The sequence below is a fragment of the Microtus pennsylvanicus genome, chromosome 4 (genome assembly GCF_037038515.1).
Source record: "Microtus pennsylvanicus isolate mMicPen1 chromosome 4, mMicPen1.hap1, whole genome shotgun sequence".
Classification (NCBI taxonomy): Eukaryota; Metazoa; Chordata; class Mammalia; order Rodentia; family Cricetidae; genus Microtus; species Microtus pennsylvanicus.
The window spans coordinates 96,473,789-96,489,048 of NC_134582.1; the positions used below are offsets into that span (position 1 = coordinate 96,473,789).

The following is a 15,260-nucleotide window of genomic DNA, read 5'->3' on the forward strand; positions in this document are numbered from 1 at the left end:
TTTAGTATTTTAATTTTTATTCTTACTATAGTGTATCTCTGTGGTGACCAAAAATAAAATATTTTGAACATATGCAAAATACAAAGGAGAAGATTTAAGTTTTAAAAATTGAAAGTAGGGTTTGGATCAATAATGGAGCATTTATTACCTAATGTGAGCAAGGCTCTGTTTTGGCTCCCCCAGCAACATCAGAGAAAGAAAGGAAGGGAGGAAGGAAAAGAACAAGGCAGGAACCATTTTGTTAGGTATGAGTGATGTGATGTAAGGGATATAAAGCAGATACATAGGACTAAAGGATCTAATGTACAGTGTACAGATTATAGTCAATAATAGTGGACTATAGGAAGTTTACTAAGTGAATAGATCTATTATAGCTGTCTCTGGCTGCGGGGGCGACTATGTGAGTTAACCGGTTCCACTAACTGTGTGTAATTCATAGTAACACATTGTCTAGCCTTAAATACTCAGTGTGAAATTTATTATTTGGGGAAAAACTCACCTAGATGGAAACCAGTGGTAGTATTTGGTTTCTGTAACTTAGCCAATCTCACCAGTGCCTGGCTTCTGAAACCCTAGGCTGTTTCTAAGTTTTGATGTTGTAAACACAGATGTGATGACAGTTATCTTAGTGGTTACCCCAGAATCATAGACCAGCAGCCCCCAGGTTCTTCTGCAGCCTTCTCCTTGGGAGGGGCCAAAGTTTCCTGGCTAACCACTGAAGACATTCCCTGGGTTTTTATTGACTTCATAAACAAATACTGTATTGAACAAAAGCTCACATTCAACCCTATGAAAATGCCTATCACTGTGCTGTTGTTTGTGATGAATACTGATCTTAACTAAATATGCTGGTAGCTTCTCTACCAGCAAATGCACTGTTTCCATGTGAGTTTTAAATTTGTTCAAATAGATGTTTGCATGCCCACAGTGCGCAGGTACTCTGTTAATACATATACACATTTTACACAATACACACAGCAGCCCTATGAGGTCATACTAGGTTTACGGATAGAGGAAACTGTCACAGAGAGGGTAAGGGACTGTCCCAAAATTTTTAATCAGTTCATCGCTAGAATCTTAGCCCTTAACTGCATCCACCATTCCATCTTCGGAAATAGCAATGCAATAACTACTCCTTGCCATGCTCATTTGTACCTATTTATGTCAACTTAGCTGTGGTTTCTTTTCTCATTATATTCCTGAAGCTACGTTGTCTATTATATTCTTGAAGGGTGTCTTCTTGACCAAAGTTTCTGGGGTGAAAAAGAAAAGTGACATTAATGAGAGTATTTTATGTTTTCATTTATATGCTACATAAATCATATATTCTCACAAATATGCATTAAAATAACTACTATGTCTTACCATTAAAAATTAAGTTTAAGTATTTGTCTACTTACATCAGTGACTCTTTTAATAATATTTATTATTCAACAAAACTATATAAATAAACAATGTGTTGGCTTTTACCTGTAATACCAACACTTGGAAAGCTGAGGCAGGAAGATTGTCATGAATTTGAAGCCAGCCTGTCTGAGCTATAGAGTAAGACTTTGTCTCATGAAAATTTTTTCTTAAGTATAGAAAAAAAGAACATGTTTATAAAGCAATCAATCAAAAATCCATGTAAAAATTGGCAGTGAGGAGAAATAAAAAAGACACAAGAAATGAAACATAAGGGCTCTTTAAACCACGAGAGAGAACATTAACAAGAGAGAGAGAACTCTGTGGAGCGGGCAAGACAGCTGCTCTAGCAAAGGCGTTTGTCATTGAGTATGATGGTCTAAGTTCAGAGCCTGAGACCCACATGGTAGGAGAGAACCAATTCACACACACACACACACACACACACACACACACACACACACACACACACACACACACTCACAGATAAGTAGGCGTACTGAAATTGAAATGGATGGAGATGTGTGTGCAGTGATGTGTGGGAGTATTCCGAGTGCTTAGGAAGCAGAGAGGACAGAAGGTCAGAAGTTGGTCATCTTTGGCCACACAGCAAATTGAAGTCCACCCTGAGCTACACGAGACCCTCTCCTACACTCTTCCTCACCACTACCCCTTCATACACACACACACACACACACACACACACACACACACACACACACCAGCCAGCAGGGTGTGATAGTTCATGCTTGTGATGCTTGTGAGCCCAGCACTCTTCTGTGAGGCTGAGCAGAGAACTGCTTTAAGTTTGAGGCTAGCCTGTGCTACGTAGCAAGAGCCATTATTTTTGTTTAAAAGTAATGATAAGCCACAGATCAGTAAAAAATCTTTGCATGATATTTACTTGTAACCTGTGTCTACAAATAATTCTTGTAATTCACAGCTAAGGCAAATAATTTAACTTTAAAAATATGGAGAAACATGTTAGCAGTTAACCAAAGATGCTATAATCACGTCTATTAAGTGATATTTTTAAAGAGAACTTACTAGATAGACATTTCCATGTTACAAGGTCAAATGGGACATCCTTCATGGGGATGACTCCAGGAGGATGTCAGTAGACACCCAGCTTTTTTACTTTGGAATTCAGGTGGGAGGTGAGGAGGTTGAGTATATTTAGGGGACCCCACTCTATAGCACATCAGTTTGTATAGGTAGTAGCTCGTGGCTGATTGTTCTTACATCCTTACTGTTGAGTGTGTTATTCTGGAACCAGAAGATTTGTATCCATCTAGGGTTGTTTAGAAATGTATAATAACAGAGCTGCCTCACACTCACTGTGTTCATCTTTACACAGTCAGGCTTGGGAAGCCTGCACATCTTAGAACGATTTAACAGTAGCTAAGTGGTGGGAGCTCATGCCTTTAATCCCAGCACTTGGGAGTCAGAGGCAGGTGGATCTCATTGAGTTTCAGGCCAGCCTGGTCCACAGAATGAGTTCTAAGACAGGCTCCAAAGCTACACAGAAAAACACTGTCTCAAAACGCAAACAAAAAAAAAGAAAGAAAGAAAGAAAAGAAAAAAGAAATTAAAAAATGGAAAGAAGAAAAGGCAGAAAGGGGGATGGAGACATGGCCTAGCAGCCAAGAGCACTTGCTGCTATTCCAGAGAGCCCAGGTTTAATTTTTAGCACCCACATAGTGGCTCACCATCTGTAACCCCAGTCCAAGGGGATCTAGCATCCTTTTTTGGCCACTGTAATCACTGCATGCACATGGTACGTACACATGCAAATAGTCAAAACAGACATACACTCAAATAAACAATTTGTAAAACTAGAAATAGCCAGGAATAGCGGTGTACTCCTTTAATTCTTACACTCAAGAAGCTGCAGAAGGTGGATTTTATGATTTGGGGGCCAGCCTGGTCTATATATTGTGCTCTAGACCAGCCAAGGCCATGTAGAGAGACCCTGCCTCCAACAAACAAATAAACAAACAAAAAAGAATCCTATAATATTATTCCTGTTTGAATAACTCTTATTCTCGGTTTCATTGCAACAGGGTATGAAAATTTCCCAAGAGTTAATGAGAAAAACTGAGAAGCAAAAGCTGCACGCTGTTAATGCTGAAGAGAGCACTATCATCCAAGAAAGGCTGACATCAGAAGAATGCTCCAATGCACTCTTGAAGCTCGTGTCCAGGAAAGCAAAACTGTAAAGTCCACCGCAGCAGCTAGACCTCTCACAGGAAGGGTGTGCCGAGAGCTCCCGTTTTGGGAGCTTGAGCAGCACGCATGTCACGGTGGTTTTTTTCTTAAGTAACATAGAAGTTATGGTGAGAATGCCTCGGTCATGACAAATAAAAACTTCCATAAAACAAGCCTTAGGAATTTATGGAGGATATCCAGGAATAAATCTAAGCTAGGAGGTCACAGACCTCTTCAATGGAAACATTAAATGTCTGACCAAAAAGAGAGAAAAGCACTAGAAAATGGAAAGGGAAACGATGGTCATGAATTGGTAGAATGATATTTTAAAAACGACTATTCCACCAAAAGCCATTTATAGATTCAATGTTACCCAGTCAAAATTCCCATTGATTACTCATAGAAATAGAAAAAAAATTGCTCTAAAATTCATATGGAGCCACAAAAGACCTCAGTATGAGCCAGAGCAAAAAGAGAAATGCTATTGAATTACCATTTCAGACCTCAGTGTATATCACAAAGGCAAAGTAATAAAAACAATATAATGTGGGCACAATAAGAACTGTAACAGTAACTGTAGCCATCTAACATTTGACAAATGTATCAAAAATATACACTGGAGAAAAGACAGTGTCTTCAAAAATTGGCTCTGGAAAAATTGAATGCCCACTTGTAGAAGACTGACATTAGACCTGTACCCATCACTTCGCACAAAAACTAACTCCAAATGGACCACAGACCTGAATGTGGAACCTGAAACACTGGAACTGCTAGAAGAAAATACAGGCAGTGCCATACACGATATAAATGTAGGGAAGGACTTTTGAAATCAGACCCCATTTAACTCGGAATTGAGGTAAAAAATTGACAAATGGGGCCTTGTAAAACTAGTTCAAACACACTGGGTGGTGATGGTGGCACTCACCTTTAATCCCAGTATTCAGGAAGCAGAGGCAGGCAGATGTCTGATTTTGAGCCCAGCCTGGTCTACAGAGCCAGCCAGGGCTGTTACACAAAGAAACCATGTCTCGAAATACCAAACAACAACAACCAAAAAAAAAAAAAAGAAAAGAAAAAAAACCCAACTAGTTCAAACAATCTGGAAACCAGTGTGGAGAACCCTCAGAAGGCTAAAAATAAGTCTACCATATGATACAGCTTTACCACTCCTCAGAGTATGCCCAAGGGACTTGACAGCCTATTTCACATACACTCAGCCATGTTTATTGCTACTTTGTTCACAATGTCTAGGAAATGGGAACAACCTGTCTTAGTTGCTTTTCTGCTGCTGTGAAGAGACGCCATGACTAACTAGAGTAACGTATAAAAGAATTTAATTGGGGGCTTGCTTACAGTTTGAGAGGGTGGGTCTATGATCATCATGGTGGGTTGCATGACAACAGATAGGCAGGCATTATGCTGCAGGTGTAGCTAAGAGTTGTATCCTGATCTTCAAGTTGGAAAGAGAGGGAGAGAGAGAGAGAGGGACAGAGACAGAGAGAGACAGACAGAGACAGACAGAGACAGACAGACAGAGACAGAGAGAGACAGAGAATGAGATTGGACTTGTCATGGGCATTTGAAATCTCAAAGCCCATCTTCCAACAAGGTCACACTTGTAATCTTCCAGAACAGTTCCACCAAATGTGAACCATTTATTCTAATATATGAGCCCTTGAGAGCCATTTTCATTCAAACCATACAACAGTCTAAACATCCTTCAAACAGCAGTGGATAATGAAAATGTGGTACGCACATACTATGGAGTACTATTCATCCATAAAGAAACACAAAATCAAACTTTTCAGGCAAAGTAATGGAACTAGAAAAGGTCATTTCGTGAGGTAAACCAGACCTAGAGAGACAAGCATCATATGTTCTCTCTAGTCTGTGATTCCTAGCTCCAAGTCTTCGGATGTGAGTATATAGTTTAGAGTAACCATAGAAACCAGGAAACTGAAAGGGGACCACTGGACCAATGGGAGTATATTAGGGTGCAAGTGATTTGAATGGGGAAATGAAAAAATGGGGGTCTCTAATTAGGGAAGGGGAAGAATAAAAATACCAAAGAAGGAAAGGGGAGAGTAGAATAGCAGAAAGGATGTCTGAAAAAGTTGTTGTAAGGAGCTATGTTATTTATTTATTTGTTATTATTAAGTTACCTAAAAAGACCCAGAACACATGTGAGTCTAGGTATATGAACATAGTTTAAATGAAACTTTTACATCTAAACTGACAATGCATGTTCCTCCAAAGAGCTGTAAATTACTTAACAAAGCCCCCAAAATAAGCCTAAAGAACCTCCTTTTGAGATGTCCAAGAGACTTGCAAAATGTTATACACGATTGCGGTTGCCCTTGGTATTTTCCCAGAAGCAGAAGGTGAGTCCCTATTGCCGAGGACACCATGTACTTAAGACACAGGGCACCAAGGATCCAAACTGCACTTAACCTGAAAGCTGCCTCCCTGAGGACCAGCTATCATGGTACCAAAAGATGCCGTGAAATCTTCCAAGAGAGGGGTGCAGCCAATATTCCTACCCAGCTATGATGCCTATGAACCATAACAAAGACCAGAATGTCATGATAACACTAAGAGCAGAGTTGTACTCTTAAGAGTAGTAGAGATACCTTGGCAGTAATCAACAACTCTCTGGTTGGGCTTGGGGCCCACTCAACAAGAGAAAAACCATGACTGGTGCTGGAAACCTAGCCATCTGTCAAGGACTGGTGAAGTCATAGATCTCAGAGGTGAACCTACTATTGGACAGCTTACTAACCAGTATAACTCCTAAGAACATCCTAAATACTTACCCTTATATTCATAGATACATGTAGCCCTCACACCTCATCAGAGAAAGTTGTCTTTGCAACAGACAGACACCATCACAGAAAACTTCAACTGATGAAAATACAGAGAATAAGAGGTCCTGTGGTACTTAGTAGCTGATACTCCCCCTATTGCTGAAGTCACACATCCACAAAACAATTCCTGTTTTTAAAGCTCAGGGACAGTTGCAGAAAAGGAGATGGAAAGACTATAAGAGACAGAGGAAAAGAAACTTTGCTGTAAGATCATGCCTCTTAACAATGTAAAGATAGGCTATGCCCATGAAGTCTTATCATGGCAACATAGGCAACATGGCTGCCTAAAAAAGACATGAACACCAATGAACATGCTGAGATAGAAGGGGAATAGCTTATGGAGCCTCAACCCTAGACAGAACTATAGGCAACTGGGGGAATGTTGAGAGTGGGAGACATTGGTTATCCAATGTCAAGTAGTCAGCCCTGGTATCATATACATATGGGTAACATTATACAGACTGAACAGGTTGTAGTTACACATTCAATAGAAAGTCTTACATTTTTTGACATGAAACGATGCTGCCATGAGCACTGGAACATAGTGCCTGCAGTCATGGTCGGAAAAGCACTCACAGCCTTGCAAGCTGAGGTCGTGTCTTTGAACACCACGACAGCACTTTGGCGCCCACAAGGAGTGACTGAGACAATTGGGCCTAGTACGGACAGTCTTTGGATCCCCGACTTGAGGTCCTCCGCAGGTTGCATGTTCTTTTTCGCCCACCTGGAAATGGAGCAAATGGGAGGAAAACAAATAAGAATATTCATTGCCACCTCTCTCCCAGTACACACCTACACAAGCAGGGGACAGTGGATTGTTTTACTGGAAAAGCAATGTTCCCGGGGCAGTGTTTTGTGAGGCATCTGTAAGCTGCCTAACCTTCTAACTTGACAAGGCCTTTCACGAGCTATTTGAAGCCCACAAAAACTGGCATGGAGTTTTGCCTTTTAAAGTAATATTTCTGATGGAGACTATTACAGAAAACCACCACTGACAAAAATACAGAGTTGCAAGGTCCAGTCCCAAATGACACATCTACAACAGTACCCTGCACTGAAGGCTCAGGCATCATGGCGGAAGAGGCAGCAGGAAGACTGTAAGAACTGGAGAAACGGGGAATTTGCTGTGAGATTGTCTCTCCTTGAAATGTCAGAAAATACACATACCTGTGACGTTTCGCAATGATGTCTGCCTAAACATCTGAACAATGACGCCACCATAGACATGCTAACACGGAAGGGGACAGACAGCTCAGGAGATCTCAGCCCAAGACAAAGAACTACAGTAAGCAGGAATGTTAACACACAGGGTTGTCTCTTCAAAGGCAGAGACGTATAACTTTTTTCTGCCAAGGCCACATCAGGTCCTCCCTAGAGCCTCATCTTGATCTTGATTGTCTCGGCCACTTTATAGACTCCATCTTTATGGAAGATGTCACTTGTACTTTAAAAAGAGTTTGTACGGAGTCATGTCATAAAGCTTTGTTGTGCACATAGGATTGCAATAATTATCACTGGGAAACTTTTTCATATTGTGCTATGCTTAACTATGCCTAAAAATAGACTACTTGGAGTCAGACTTCAGAAGTTAGAACCAATACTTGCTGCTTAGTCGCGCTGAACTGAACTATCTTCCGGCCTCCCCTAGATTGTTGCTCTGCCAACTGTGATGGTCGCAGAGGCCCCTGCCTATTAGATCCATGCCATGAATTTGAAAGAGAGTAGAGGGGTATAAGGGAGGGTTCGAAAGGAGGAGAGGGAAGGGGGAAATGATATAATTATATTGTTTCAAAAAATAATAAAAATTTAAATAGCATTCTTTTTTTCATTCAGTAGTTTCCAATTAGCTAACTTATTAAAGCCTATACATTTTTCTGTCTTAATTTTTTTATCACAATAATCTTAGTCTGAAGCATTCAGTTTTATGAAAAGGTGAACAAGTTGCTGGTGCCTGCTGCCCATCATATTTTATCCCTTGAAAATGATGCCAGAGAAATTATATGATCCAGTAATACCAATTGTGAGTATTTATCCAAAAGAAATGAAATCAGTTATCACTACCTATCTGGATTCTATATTCTAGTCCTGTGTGAAATGTGATATTGTTCATACACACACACAAAACAACAAAAAGAAACAAGATGTGGACCATTCTCTTGACTTCTGACATAAACTTTTCTATGGCTTTTTAAATGTAATTAGCAACAATTTCAATTGTATTTTTTGAGCTCTCTTTCTTAAGGTCTGATCTTTGAAGACTATTTTGCTCCTATGTATTTTCTTTTCCCAGAAACTTTTGGCTATAAGTTTGTTTCCTTAGGGTCTGGGCTCCATTTCTAGATTTTTTTTCCTGGATTATTCCCCTTTTCTACAGGACAGTTCAAGAATGGATGGTCTTAAGGGTACCAGTTAAGTCACAAGAGAGTAAGGATGATAGAGTTTCAAGTGTCTAGAAGGTCATGTTACCGGCCACCAGCTGATTTTTTTGTGCTCTTATTTTTATATGAGCTCAGAGACCCTAAACAACAAATGAAACCCACAAATGAACAAAACAGACCGCACTTTCATGGACAGCAGATGTGTGTCTGTAGAAGGAAATATGTGAAGATAAGTATCCACTCTTGGGTGCTGATAGTTAAGCCACATTCCCATAGGTCATGCTAGGATGTTAAATAAGACATGTCACTCCATTTGAAGGTAACATACCCCAAACAGCCTGTAGTAGTAGGAGCGGTGGGGCTGCGTCCCCAACACCCCGGCCGCCTGCTTGGCTAGCTTTTGCCCCGAAATAATTACACGGACACTGTATTCTTTTAATCACTGCTTGGCCCTTTAGCTCTAGCCCTTACTGGCTAATTCTGATATCTCGATCAACCCATCTCTAATAATCTGTGAGCACCGGTCTTACCGGGAAGATTCTAGCCTAAGTCCATCCTGGGTCGGAGCTGGGGCATGGCGTCTCTCTGAGGCGTCTGCTCCGGAGAGGAGAGCTGTGGAGTCTGAGCTCACTTCCTCTTCCTCCCAGCATTCTGTTCTGTTTACTCCTCCCACCTATCTTCTAACCAATGAGGGCCAAGCAGTTTCTTTTTATTTAACCAATGACCTTCCTCCACCAACAGCCTTCTAATGATGTTGAAACTTGATTTAAAAAACAGGCTTCCAAAAATGGTCACATAATCTTAATTTGAATATTTTAAAATAACTTTTACCCTTTAGAAATTTAGTGTTGCTGTATTACCCTGAAAATGCCATGGTTCTAATGACCACTGTCCCCTTAAAACATAACTTTAGTTTCTTTAGCTATAGGTTAGTTTTTTTTTGAGATTATAGTTTAATTAATTATATTATTTCTATCTTTCTTTTCCTCCCTCAAAATCCTTTCCATTCTCCTTTAAAATCAAGGTCTCTTTTTACTAATTGTTATTGCATACATACATGTATTTCCAAATGTAATTTGTTCTGTCTGTAAAATGTTACATATGCGTGTGTTTGTGTGTGTGTGTGTTTTCAGGCCTGACCATTTGGCATTGGACAACCAGTTGGTGCGCTCTTCCCTGGAGAATACCACTTCTCCCACTCCCAGCTTTCCTCAGTTGCCTGTATTCTCTGTACAGGGTTGAGGCCTTGTGTGCTTTCCTCTGTCCACCTTGGCATGTCCACTTGTATCATCCTTGTTCGGCTCACATTTGGGCAGCCATGTTGGTGCGACTTTATGGGTATAGCTTCTGCTATGGCTAGGAGACCCAATCTCTAGCTGTAGAATTTTAAATCTGTCTGTCAAGGTCTGACACTGGGGACACCAGGGGACAAGTAGACAAGGCAATCTGTTAACTAGGATGATGGGCTCCGAGGATGCTTCTAGTACAGCAACTTCAAGGGCTGCACCTCTGTATGTTAGCATCCTAACCTCTGTTAAGATCCGAGAGGGCTCTGCCTTATCCTGTCAGCCTACTGACAGTCTGTGAATGCCTACTAGGTGCAAAGCACAGGTGACAGTTTGTACAGTACAGTTAGCAATAGGAAAGCAGCAAATAGAAGTCATGGGCAGGGAAATGTTCAAAATAAGGTGGCTTGCTGAGTAACCAGAGCTTAAGACTTGGCTTTCTCACCTAGCCTGAGACCAGCTATTCCTCACTGGTATTAATGAGAAAAGCTCCCAGCAGGGCTCCAGCTGCCACTTATCTCCATGAAGGCCAGAGAGTACTTCAGTCCTTCCTTACAATGACTTGTTCCATCCTTACAATGACTCTCTCCTTTCCCAGTGTAAAAATCTGGCAGACTGGGGATAAAGCCAAGGGTCTGGTCCTTGGTCATGCTAATGGCGGTGCTGAGTGGAGGGGTCCCTCTCCAGCAATCCTGCAGCAGTCCTGCAGATCTCTGCGCACTAGACCAGGAGGCCGCAGGCACAGGTGACGGTGACACACCACTATTCCCACCTCCATGAGTCTGTTTGCACTGAGGGCTTCTTCAGTAACTTGGGATGTGGGAAAGCAGAAGCTGTGTACTCTTATGAAGGTAAGGCCCATTTCCATAGCCTCCATGTTTCATAAAGACCAAATTAAATCTTTTATTGGAGGGGTGGGAATCAAGAGTTTCTGGGACCATTCTGTGTTTCTTTAAACATAAGCAGGAGACAAAAGCCCAAGAACCTACCTGGCAATGATCGTGCACATGGGTGGTTCATATACGTTTTTCTTCCACATATGGCATTTCTTCCAGTTGCCACTGATATTGTTGATAATTTTTCTTTTCCATGAGGGCATTTTGCTTGGCTTCGGAGATAGACTAACCTCCCTTGGCAACTGATGTCTTGCTAGGACCTTTTCCATGCCAGAGAATTCAGAATTCTCACCTGGTGGTAGAATAAGTATTAACATGATTCAGTGTTCATTTCTACCTCTTCACAGCAAGATTCTTTAAAGTCTTTGTGTGTGTGTACCGGGCACCAAGGACAGAACCCAGGATCTCACATGTTAGGTATTTCCCCCAGCTGTACTTTGGCAATTTGGTAATTACCTCTCAGCTCTGCCACCCCTTTATCCCAGCAAAATTTCTTATCATCTTAGTCTAAGAGAAGCATTCGCTAAAATGCATGCATTAAGTGTGCCAAGACCAGTGATAATATTGTTGGTTCCTTAAGTACAGTTTGCAGACTAATAGTAAGTTGTAACACCATTGTCATAATTATTATTTTATTATGATCATGCATTTTGAAACTTCCCAGAGGAAATGGAATGAGTGGAGATTATAGTCTTGCTTTTAATCTGGAGCACCATCTTCCTGCTGTTTTGCCTAAGAAGTGTTCTGCATTTGGAGCTCCAATAACAGAGACTTGAGATTTAGATCTTTGTCTCTTACTGCTAGAGCTCTCTGGGTGGTCACAGCAGTGAGGATGACAGAATGTGGACTTGCCTTGAGAGGGTAAGGTTTACACCCTGTTATCAGAACTGACAGACACAACTGAAAGAAGGATTGATTATTCCGGCACATGGTTTAGAGGTCTGGATACACGGTCGCTGGATCCCACAAGCTTGGGCAGAATATCATGGCTGTAGAAATAAGTGCCATAAGAGAGCTGTCTCCATCATAGCTAACCAGGAGCCAAAAAGCACATCAGAAAGTTGCCAGTAATAATGTGTTCCTAAGTGACCTACTTCTTCCGGTTTGATTCCACTTGCTAGGTCTCTGGAGTCACTTGAAACAGTGCCACCATCTGGGACTGAGCATTCGAATCATCAGTCTATGGAGGACTTTAGATCCACAGACCGTACACCGACACAACGGAAGAATCCAGAACCGCTTACATATGCCTGCCCTTCACATGAGCAATTCCTGTTCCATTTCCTTTCCCCAAGTGAAAAGCTGAGAGAGAAAAAGGCAGACTCAGCACATCACCATTGCCTTCCCCTGGCTTCAGAGTCTCAATCCACCAGAGCAGAGGGAGGTGGGAAGAATCTAAACACACTGAGAGTGGATTTCAAAGCTTCTATCAGAACTGATATTTCATTTGCAATATAACTCCCCAAAGCTATGCAATTCGCCTGTAATTCACCTAAAGGTAGCAACAAAAGTCAATAGAATGGAGCGAAAGGAAGAACTAAGGTACGGACGGAGTAAAAAAGTAGCTGGTTTGGGAAGTTCTGTGCTAAGTGCCTTAAATTCTGTGTGTATTCCTTATGTAATGTGGAATGTATAATGTAACTTGGATATATGGGCTTATTCATAATGCTCTGGATTATGAAGAAGGGATTAACTTGAATACAACCCATTTAGTTCCAACCGGTAAACATGTATCAGCCCTTGCCTTATTTGAATCAGTGTGTAAGTTTTTATTTTGTCTTCCAAGTTTTGGGGCACAGGTGGCTGCCATCTACCAGTATCTTACAGTTAGTCAAACAGTTCAAGATTGGGGTTCATTAAGTGCTACAAATCAAATTCTCAACCATCCTGACCCAATTTAAGACCACCAGGCCACTCCAAACCACAAAAGCTAGAGACTACTCGCTATATGGAGTGGCACATGCCTATAGTCTCAGCTACCCAGGAAGCTGAAGCAGGAGGAGGACTTGAATCCAGAAATTTCAGACCATCTTGGGCAACCTATCAAGACTCAATCTCAAAATAGTAATACTAAATAATAAAAAAATATATACTTAAAATTACTTTAAGGAGAATAACCAAGTCTTCCTAGCAAAAGAAGAAGGGAATAGTAGAGAACTGAAGCAAGGAATGAAGTTCGTAATCTGACCCTCACCTTGAAAGTTCTGGCACTAATCTCAACATCAAAGCCACATCTTAATTTATAATGAGGACACCTATACATGGCTCATGGTCATCTTTCCACAGGTGTATTTTTGGCGGGCAGTGGTGGTGCATACCTTTAACCCCAGCACTTAGGAAGCAGGTGGATCTCTGTGAGTTTGAGGACAACCTGGTCTACAGAGCGAGTTCCAGGACAGGCTCCAAAGTTATACAGAGAAACTCTGTCTCAAAACATCGAGAGAGAGAGAGAGAGAGAGAGAGAGAGAGAGAGAGAGAGAGAGAGACCCCTACCCCATGGGAAAATTCACAACCTGTTCTGAGAACACAGACTTAGCAAGCCATGATGCAGCATGTATCTCATGAACTGATGGCACCTGCAATGTCAAGAAGTTAATGCTCACAGCTAACAGAAGAGGGTTCATAACGTCATGCAAATATACGTATTCTCATCCGCCCCCTACTCACTTACATTTGATTTTGTCACTTTCACTTCTATAGGAATGAAGCACTTCCACCAAGTGATTCGGAAGCAACTTGTGAAGGTTAGAGAGAAGGTCGAATGTGTGACACAGGGTGTCGGGTTGGGTATAATTTTTCATCTTCTCATAGATGTTTAAGAATGAAGGATTGTTGTTGATTGTTCCCATGATGGCTCGTTAAGTTAAAGAGAAAACCAAGCAGAACACACGAAATGTGCCAGTGTGTCTTGTGACTGGTCTTTGCCTCAGCTTGCTGCCATCTCCAGGAGGAGGTGATGGAAGAAGCTTTCTGGTCTCTGACTGATTTGCATTCTGAGCATCACAATGGCCCAAGTATTGGCCTGGAAACCTCAGAACTTGTTCTGCATCTTCAAAGCAGAGAAAAGCTGCCTAGGGGAGGTATCTTACCAAATAATTTAGAGATTTTCCACAGAAATTCCAGTGTCCTGTCTGGATATGGATGAGTTCTGAGGAGAAAAAGCGAGTTTTCCTGAAAGGAAATCAATTGGTGTGCACATAGCCCGTGCTATCCTCCCCTTTTAGAGGCCTTGTACCTGGTGTGTGCATAAAGACTTCATAGACTTTGGAGGCCCCAAAGAGAGTGTTTACATCAGCTCTGCTCCTTGTAGACCTGAGGAAGAGCTTTATGGTCCTAAACTAAGGAAATGTCCATATTAATACAGGTAAGGGGACTTGTCTGCTTTTTACTCTTTTTCATTCCTAGATTGCCAAAAGAAACAAACAAATAAAACTTTGTTAGTTTTTTCTCACTGTAGGCCAAGGAGAAGTGGGTAAAACAAGTACTGAAATAACAACAAAGCCCCAAACTTCATAGCCCAGCTGGAGCAAATGAGAAGCAACCAAGAACCACTCCCCAGTTTGCAATGAAAACATAATAGCATGGTTAGAGTCACCCCCTTGGTTGTCAGCCCACTCGCCAGACAGGGCACCAGGGTTCCCTATGACTACTTAATGCTTGTTGAACTGGAATGCAAGCCACAGTGCAATAGTAAGACCATGTGCCATACACGCTCGGTAGCCTAAGCAGCTCATGTTGATTAGCTTTTTAGCTGCACTGCAAAGCCTTAGGCAAAAACCTTAAAATAACATGGCTGTACTCTATAGATCATTTATGTTCAGAGCAGAAAATAAGAAATTCCACTTTTTTATCTTCAATTTTCAAACTAAAAAAGTAAAGACTTAAAAACAAAACCAAACCCATATAAACCCATTTAAAATGTTGTATAGAACTAACAAGAACCACTTGAATGCAATGTGTTTCTCAATATTGCATAAGTATTTTTGGCTGAAAAAAGAATTGACAGAGAAAGTGGACAGAATATGATGACAACTAGAACACACACACCCTGGCTTCTTTCTTCTAAGCAAAGATGAATGCATAACTCTAAGTCTTCATTTTCATAAATAGAAAAGGAAGAAAGCATTTTTAAATGTCTTCTATATACACTGTGTAAATTGACCTATATTGTAACGAAATATATGGGTCTGTATTTGGGGAACCATAAGGCCAAGAAATAAAAGA

At 41.1% G+C, this 15,260-nt stretch overlaps 1 protein-coding gene across 1 annotated transcript; it reads right to left on the reverse strand.

The window, feature by feature from the left end:
- Positions 1–1,217: 1,217 nt before the first annotated feature.
- On the reverse strand, positions 1,218–13,885 carry LOC142849042 (testis expressed protein 56-like). Its single transcript, XM_075971158.1, has 4 exons — positions 13,708–13,885; positions 11,130–11,328; positions 6,978–7,200; positions 1,218–1,253 (listed from the first exon to the last, which is right to left on the reverse strand). The coding sequence occupies exons 1-4, from the start codon at positions 13,883–13,885 to the stop codon at positions 1,218–1,220; spliced, it is 636 nt and encodes a 211-aa protein (XP_075827273.1).
- Between the last annotated feature and the right edge of the window lie 1,375 nt (positions 13,886–15,260).